Source organism: Drosophila miranda, unplaced genomic scaffold (assembly GCF_003369915.1).
Source record: "Drosophila miranda strain MSH22 unplaced genomic scaffold, D.miranda_PacBio2.1 Contig_AX1_pilon, whole genome shotgun sequence".
Taxonomy (NCBI): domain Eukaryota; kingdom Metazoa; phylum Arthropoda; class Insecta; order Diptera; family Drosophilidae; genus Drosophila; species Drosophila miranda.
In genome coordinates this window covers 180,719-189,734 of record NW_022881665.1, presented here as the reverse complement: position 1 = coordinate 189,734, position 9,016 = coordinate 180,719, and the positions used below count along the sequence as shown (strand labels likewise).

The following is a 9,016-nucleotide window of genomic DNA, read 5'->3' as shown; positions in this document are numbered from 1 at the left end:
GGAGAACGCGCCGAAACCGTTCGATTTAAATGCCAATGAAAATTAGTGATGTGCGCTGTACATAAATCGAGCTATAATAAATTTTAGTAGATGAATTTTTATATACTTGTGAGACTGATAAGTCAACGCAACTATTTTCTGAAATCAGAGCACTCTATTTTGTTCAGTTGCAGAAATATGCTTAAGTAATAGTTTATAATACCCGTCGGCATAACACAGTGGCACCGTGACACAGTGTTCTATTTAACATGTAATATAATACCTCACGACAAACAACTGGCCACTGCAGTGAGTTCTGCTGACAATGCACTCTCTCCGCAGATGGCAAAGACAGCGGGGCAGTTGCTGACCATCAAAATATCGCAATTGCCCACCAGACACTAAAATTATCCATAATACACAAAACATATATTTTACAGACTCAGCACTTTTGTACCTTTTATCACCTATAAATAAGAATCATTTTATCAATAAAATCAGTATCAGAAACAGTACCATAACTGCCTGTCACTCATCTTCCATCGCAATATCAGAGGCTGTCGCCGTGTCTTCAGACCCTCCCTTGCGCACCGTAGGATACCCACTCCGCAGTCCAACTGGTTCAAGTTCTAGTTGCGACGACCAAACTGTAGACGGTTTATGTACCGTATGCAACCCAGCAACCCACTGATACAACAGCGCTCACCCCAGGACACTTCTTGATTGGTGAACCATTGACAACGCCTCCTGACGTCAATACTGATCAACAAGGAAGAACATTGGTCAAGCGCTGGGAATTGGTATCGCGCCTAAAGCATTCATTCTGGAAACAATGGTCTACAGAATACCTCCAAGAATTGCAAGCTCGGCATAAATGGAAGACCGCTTCACCAAACGTACCTGAAGGATTATTAGTTTTGGTTAAGGAAGACAACCTTCCTGTAATGAAGTGGCCAATGGGTCATCATTAAGACATATCCTGGACAGGACAACCACGTACGAGTGGTTGACGTTAAGACAGCATCTGCGTATACAAGCGCCCTATCACTCGTCTAGCGCCGCTCTTTCCAGAAGATGTGGCAATCAAACGTTCCCACAACGTGATCAGTGACACCACGGAGATTGATGAGCCACCCACACAGCGAACAACAAAATTGTCACCTACATTAACATCAACAGATGGGCAACCTGACGTATACTGCGGGAAAAAACACTGTATTTAAAGTCTTTTTTTTATATCCGATCTTTCTCTATACCTCCAAAAAAAAATTACCACGATACTTTACACCTGAACTGCGATAAATTGTTTCAAGTTTCCTAATTCGTGAGTCAGCCGAAACAATAGAAATCAGCCACACCAAACACGGATAACGTGCAGCTTCCACGCATCAGCATCCCAAAGTTTGATGGGGATCTATTAAAGTGGACCCAGTTCTTCGATCTTTCTCATGCATGGTGCATGAGACCAACATGCCTACGGTGAAAAAAGATGTGGTATCTTAAAACCACCGTTACCGGCGAGGCAGAAAGATTGATTCGACATATCGATCTAAAGGAAGAAAATTATGAGCCGCTTGGAAATACTAGTTGACGCATACAACAATCCCAGAGATGTTTCGAACACGGTACTGAACCGCTTCCTCAATCACCAAACAATTAATGACGATCCCAAGTCATTAAAAGAGTTGTATATAACAACCATAGAATCCCTTGCATCACTAAAGGGATTGGCATCAATATATCTACATGGGATCCGATATTGATTGCCACCCTTCAGCCCTGGGGAGTCGTTGGAAACCGCAACAAAAAGATTCCTAGCGTTGGAGCGGCGAAGCTCACCAGAAACTTGGAAGAGTTATGTGGACTTCATGGAAGAGTATGAAGACTAGACATATGAAAGGTGTGCCAGCATCAAAAGTTCCCAAAAAGGCACTACTTCATTCCACATCATTGTGTACTCAAACCTGAAAGCACCACCACAAAGCTTCGGGTAGTATTTCGATGCCTTCATGCAAATCAACAAGCGGGAAATCTTTGAACGACATTCTGCAGGCTGGACCCACCGTTCAGAGCGAACTTATGTCCATTCTGCTACGATTTCGAATTCATAAGTACGTATTCACAGCGGACATAGAAAAGATGTACCGGCAAGTGTGGATGAACCCGGAGGATCAATTCTATCAGATGATAGTCTGGAGAAACAATCCATCCGAAGAGATCAGGTACTATCGCCTGAAACAGTAACATATGGGACAACAGCTGCTCCGTTCCTAGCAACGAAATGTCTGGATCATTTGACAATACAATACAAAGACAGACTACCAGTAGGATCAACAACATTAAAACCGATTTCTATGTTGACGGACTGTCTAACTGGAGCAAACACGATTCCAGAGGCAATTCATGTTCGACAAGAACTAAATAAAATATTGCTACCGTCCGGATTCAAATTGCGCAAGTGGTGCTCCAACAATGAGCAACTCTCCAAGGAATCCCCAAAGAGGATACTGTAACCGATGTAAAACTAGGAGAGACACTAGAGCACTACAGCGTGAAAACTCTGGTCTCAATCTGATGCCGAAGAAGGATACATTGTGTGGACGAACACAGAAAAGCCAGGCTACACGCATCACCAAACGGGTGGTATGTTCGAACTGGCCCAAAACTTTGACCCACTAGACTCTTTGCACCGGTGTAGTAAAGGCAAAAATCTTCATGCAACAACTTTGGGAGCTCAAACTGGATTGGGATGACGAATATACCATTACAACACCAAACCGAATGGAAAGAATACCGGACGACTTACAACATTGAACAAAATGCAAGTTCCCCGGCATACTACGATGGTAAAACTCCAGTTACCCAAGAACACCATACGTTTGTAGATGCATCAGAACGAGCATATGGCGCAGCTGTATATGTACGCGCTACATACAAAAACAACCAAGTGTCAGTAAGACTGCTCTGTTCGAAATCACGTGTGCGCCGACAGCCAAACAATCGCTACCACGGTTAGAACTGAGTGCTGCAGTCCTCGGTGCCGAGCTCACAAACCGAGTCCGACAGGATCCCGACATTAACACGGTTTCAGGATGGTGTTGGAGTGATTCCACCGTTGTGTTATCCTGGATAAACGCATCGTCATCAACATACCATACCTTTGTGGCAAATCGAATAGCCAAAATCCAGGCATTAACAAACCAGTCACAATGGCGTCACGTGTCATCGGCCAACAACGCAGCCGATGTCCTGTCGAGAGGAATCGCAGCGAGCAGACTGGCAGATCACAATCTGTGGTTATATGGACCATTATTCCTGCACGGATCTCGAGACAACTGACGAAGGCACCCAACATAGAACCCAGCAATCTTGAGAGAAAAGCTAAACATGTAACTTGCAATCCACCTACGCACTTGGACGAATTATATACTGCAGACATAGCAACCGTTTCACAACGAACGCATTGTGATATATGTTACGCTCTGCTACAAACCACAAGCGACCACGAGCTCTCCAGAAAACTGACTCACCCCGCACTATAATCTGCAACCATACAACAAGTCGAGTTACAGCAGAGTTAAAACAGTTCCAACGCTATAAGACTGTGGATAGAAAGAGCTCGATCATATCGTATCTCCCTTCCTAGGAGACGATAGCTCATCCGAGTTGGTGGTAGACTTGAAGAAGCTCTACTTCCATACAACGCAAAACACCCAGTTTTGCTGCCTTACAATGACCCAATCGTCAAAATGATCTTGCGGAGCTACATGAGGAGAACATGCATTGTGGTGCTCAAGCATTAAGGGCAATCGCAAGACAACAATATTGGATTATCAATGAACAAGACAATGGCTAGAAGCATCATCCACAGCTGTGTTAGATGCACCAAGGCTAGACCAAAGCTGATGCACCAGATCATGGGCAATCTCCCAGCACAACGAGTCACACAAGCACGCCCGTTTCTTAATGCAGGCGTCGACTACTGTGGACCAATCTCGATCCACCATAAGATCCGAGGAAAAGACCAGGAAAAGGCATACATCGCCGTGTTTCTGCTGCTTTTCCACAAAGGCAGTACACCTGGAGCTGGTAAGCGACCTGACCACAGATGCATTCTTGGCCGCCCTGCGTCGATTCTTAAGCAGACGTGGGAAGTGCCAAACTATTCATTGCGACAATGCAACGAACTTTGTGGTGCAAACAACCAGCTTAAGAATTAGAAGACTCTATATTCAGCTCAAAGGCAAGTGCTCTGATCACGAATCATTGCAACAAAAAAACAAGTGGATTTTAAATTCATTCCTCCCAGGCTCCATCGTTTGCGGCCTCTGGAAGCGGCGTAAAATCAGAAAAAAAGCTGTTGATAACAACCACCAACACAGCCTCATTGACATTTGAAGAACTAAACACAGTGATAATCGAAATTAAAGCAATTCTCAATTCTCGACCCATCACTCCAATGTCAAATGATCCCACTGATACAACAGCGCTCACCCCAGGACACTTCTTGATTGTGAACCATTGACAACGCCTCCTGACGTCAATACTGATTCAACAAGGAAGAACATTGGTCAAGCGCTGGGAATTGGTATCTGCGCCTAAAGCATTCATTCTGGAAACAATGGTCTACAGAATACCTCCAAGAATTGCAAGCTCGGCATAAATGGAAGACCGCTTCACCAAACGTACCTGAAGGATTATTAGTTTTGGTTAAGGAAGACAACCTTCCTGTAATGAAGTGGCCAATGGGTCGCATCATTAAGACATATCCTGGACAGGACAACCACGTACGAGTGGTTGACGTTAAGACAGCATCTGCGTATACAAGCGCCCTATCACTCGTCTAGCGCCGCTCTTTCAGAAGATGTGGCAATCAAACGTTCCCACAACGTGATCATAGACACCACGGAGATTGATGAGCCACCCACACAGCGAACAACAAAATTGTCACCTACATTAACATCAACAGATGGCAACCTGACGTATACTGCGGAAAAAACACTGTATTTAAAGTCTTTTTTTTATATCCGATCTTCTCTATACCTCCAAAAAAAAAAATTACCACGATACTTACACCTGAACTGCGATAAATTGTTTCAAGTTTCCTAATTCGTGCGTCAGCCGAAACAATAGAAATTTGGCCGACGGTACTCAGAAAACAGAAATATAATACATAAGACATTCCTAGAATCAATTTGAGACGTAAAATCTTCCAATTTGAATAATTTGAGAAGCATTGTATTTATTACTACAGTGGTTCAAATTTTATTAGCTTAGGTAAAAATACAAAAGAAATGTTTACTCCCAAACCGCAGGTTCTAATAGTTAACATCCATGTTTTGTTTGTTGTTTTTCTACACAAATGTTCGAATTGTTGAAATGATGCGTGGGCGATCGAGATTACTTGTAATTTCTAAAAGTATACATTTATTTTTATTTATTAATAATTTCTTTCGATATTCGTGTACGAAAATATTTGAACAGATATAAACGTTAAACAGGAACTAAAGTGGAATGCAAAACACAAACGAAAAAAAAAACGTTAAACAGTAAATACAAATTTGGACAGAAACTACGATTGTGGAAAGAATTGGCGTGGGAACAGAATGGGAATTGGTGATATTAAGTCGACCCCGAGGTTAGGTTGGTTGGCTAAGGCGTTCGTGATTTAGCTTAAACTAACATTTTGCCTTAGAATGATAGTCCGCTGGTAGGTTGTGGAGATGGTGAACATCATCCAACAATTAAAGAAACATCTTCTCCAGCATTTTTTCTAAGTTTTTCTTGGCATAGCGTATCTTTTGATATAATTCTTTGGACACACCGTTCTCCACGATGGTCGAGAAGCGATATGTGCGGAAGTTCTTCTCGTGATCCACGTATGTAATGGCACTCATAACGCGGACAAAGAATGAGCTTCATGTGATCCGAAAAATTAAGCTGAAATCAGGAATAGTTTTGGTTAATTTCTATAAGTCGGGAGAGCATTTACTAAATTTGTGTAGCTACCTGTACGGAACCGTTGGTAAGATGCATGACCACAGCACACGTTGTGCGAACCAGGAGTGCAAATGGGGCATACGCGATATCTGATCACTCTCAATGTTCACATTATTGGCTCCAGCCTTCACGAGATGCTCGATCATGTAACGCTTGAAGTAGGAAAGCAGCTTCATCTTTTTATCAAGTGTCTTGCAGTAATCGTCGTAGTCATGTAGCTCTCCTTTCCGTCCTTGTCTATGAAGTGGACGTTGATCTGGTTCGGAAGCAGAATCAATTTGGTTGTGTCGTTGAACATAACGCCAATGCCCTCATCACAGAGCTGATAACCGAAGCCGTATTTGTCACTGTAGTCGACCCATTTGGATATCCAGAAGAGCGCTGTGCTGCAGGATCGGTATTCTCATCCCCGAGATTGCCTTGCAGTATGCGCGGCTGTAAGCACGAGATGATTAATAATTATTTAACAGATACAATCACTGCAATGATTACAAACCTTGTTGTTGATCAGATTGGTGAGCTGCTGGTGCAAGCTCTCAATGTCGCTGCGGTAGTCTTCGTTGTGGCGGCACACCTGGGCCAGGCAGTGATGGCGTCGTGCAAGTTGGTATTGAGGAATGTTGACTCCAGACGAGTATCATCCCTAATGCCGTTCATCTCCATCAGCGGCTTGCGATGAATGGAGTCTTCAATGGTGTCGTTGATGCCAATTCGCGGAGCCATAGTTAGGCAAGAGCTTGCAAGAACGTTGGCACCTTCGAGCCCTTCAGGAAGTCGTAGTTCAGCAACTGGCCAATTGCTGGCGGCTCTCAGGGTTCGGCTGGAGCATGGAGATCACCATATCAGCAGCAGGTTTTCTCAAGTAGCTTGGCACTCTGTACTCGCACTTCTTGATCTTTGAATAAGTGTCCTTCAGCGTTTTGGTCTCAAACGGCGGTTGGCCTACCAACAGAGTGTACATGACGCAGCCAATGGACCATATGTCCACTTCGAACGAATGCCCCTTTTTGGTGAGAATTCTGGGCAATGTAGTTTGGGGTGCCGCACAGAGTCTTCTTGCGTTCGCCCTCATATTCGATGCGAGTGGCTAGGCCAAAGTCGCCAATCTTCACGTGCAGCATATCGTTTAAGAACAGGTTTCCTAGCTTCAAGTCGCGATGGATAATGCGGTTGTCGTGCAGATACTTGACGCCTTGGATGATCTGGTAAATGTAGTAGCGGCAACTCGAACTCCGTGATGCTTTTCCGGCGCTTGTTGCAGCTCCATCATCGACTGAGTGGCAAAAAGGCGGGATCCATTAGTTTCGGAAGAACGCATGCTATGCTGAATTTCCGGCGTACTTACCCGCTTCTTGTCAAAGCTCCAGGACAATGTAAATGTTCTGGACATCCTCGAAATAGCTATGGAACTTCACTATGTTGGATGATTGAGACTACGATGAATGGTAACTCCTGAGCGGTCTTCTCCTCTGGTTGTGCTTGATCATCAGCTTCTTTGATACGATTTTGCCGGCAAAAACATCGTCGGTCTCCACATCGATGATTTCGTAGCACTTGGCAAAGCCGCCTACACAAGCAATTGGCAAAAACATCTCATTATAGCCACAATTTTTACTAAATAATTGTAAATTGAATGCGACGCGACAAAAAAAAAGAATGTACGTTTGCATGCATGTATGTGGCTGGCCGTCACTTCTTTGACAACTCTACAGGCAACACACACGCACGCGTTCACACATAAAACAGTGGAAGGGTGCCAAAGGAAACTGAGGCGAAAATAGATGTAAGCCGCATGCTTGTATGTGTTGGTTTGCATGCCCTTACATACATATGTGTATGCCCAGCGCTGTGAGGCTGCGCAGAGTTGTTAAAATGTGCATGAGGATTCCCTAGAACACAATGATCCACTTCTGGGGCAAGTCTTACCTTTCCAAAGAAGCGCATACGCTTATACGTCCTGCGTTGATTGGAGTCGAAGAGACGATCCGGTATATCTGTGCTTTTATCCTCCGGTTTTGCGGCCATTTTGCTCTGATGTCCCTTTGCCTTGGCGTTCACTCGAAACACAAAAAACTTCCTCGCCTTCGCGTTGATGCAAAATCCGCTCTGTACACACCACGTCCAGTTAAATGCGTTCCCAAAGAAACAATTTAAGATTAATGCAAATGCCAAGACACAAATGATCACTCGCAGACTATGCTATGCCCACCGACACCACTCACAATTCACAGTTCACGAAAAATAGCCACAAGCGGAGAACGCGCCGAAACCGTTCGATTTAAATGCCAATGAAAATTAGTGATGTGCGCTGTACATAAATCGAGCTATAATAAATTTTAGTAGATGAATTTTTATATACTTGTGAGACTGATAAGTCAACGCAACTACTTTTCTGAAATCAGAGCACTCTATTTCTCTATTCAGTTGCAGAAATATGCTTAAGTAATAGTTTATAATACCGTCGGCATAACACAGTGGCACCGTGACACAGTGTTCTATTTAACATGTAATATAATACTCTCACACAACACTGGCCACTGCAGTGAGTTCTGCTGACAATGCACTCTCTCCGCAGATGGCAAAGACAGCGGGCAGTTGCTGACCATCAAATATCGCAATTGCCCACCAGACACTAAAATTATCATAATACACAAAACATATATTTTACAGACTCAGCACTTTTGTACCTTTTATCACCTATAAATAAGAATCAGTTTTATCAATAAAATCAGTATCAGAAACAGTACATAACTGCCTGTCACTCATCTTCCATCGCAATCATCAGAGGCTGTCGCCGTGTCTTCAGACCCTCCCTTGCGCACCGTAGGATACCCACTCCGCAGTCCAACTGGTTCAAGTTCTAGTTGCGACGACCAAACTGTAGACGGTTTATGTACCGTATGCAACCAGCAACCCACTGATACAACAGCGCTCACCCCAGGACACTTCTTGATTGGTGAACCATTGACAACGCCTCCTGACGTCAATACTGATCAACAAGGAAGAACATTGGTCAAGCGCTGGAATTGGTATCGCG

General features: G+C 43.8%; 1 protein-coding gene across 1 annotated transcript; it reads right to left on the bottom strand.

Moving 5' to 3' along the window:
- Window positions 1-5,627: 5,627 nt before the first annotated feature.
- On the bottom strand, window positions 5,628-8,191 carry LOC108160313 (serine/threonine-protein kinase polo). The gene is given in 16 exon segments (XM_033399894.1): window positions 5,628-5,879; window positions 5,881-5,919; window positions 5,989-6,035; window positions 6,038-6,193; window positions 6,196-6,360; window positions 6,363-6,414; window positions 6,476-6,561; window positions 6,564-6,725; window positions 6,728-6,790; window positions 6,793-7,004; window positions 7,006-7,202; window positions 7,204-7,240; window positions 7,321-7,402; window positions 7,405-7,430; window positions 7,432-7,571; window positions 7,906-8,191. Coding segments are annotated over 16 exon segments (1,719 nt in total). The 5' UTR covers window positions 8,005-8,191; the 3' UTR covers window positions 5,628-5,723.
- Window positions 8,192-9,016: the final 825 nt, after the last annotated feature.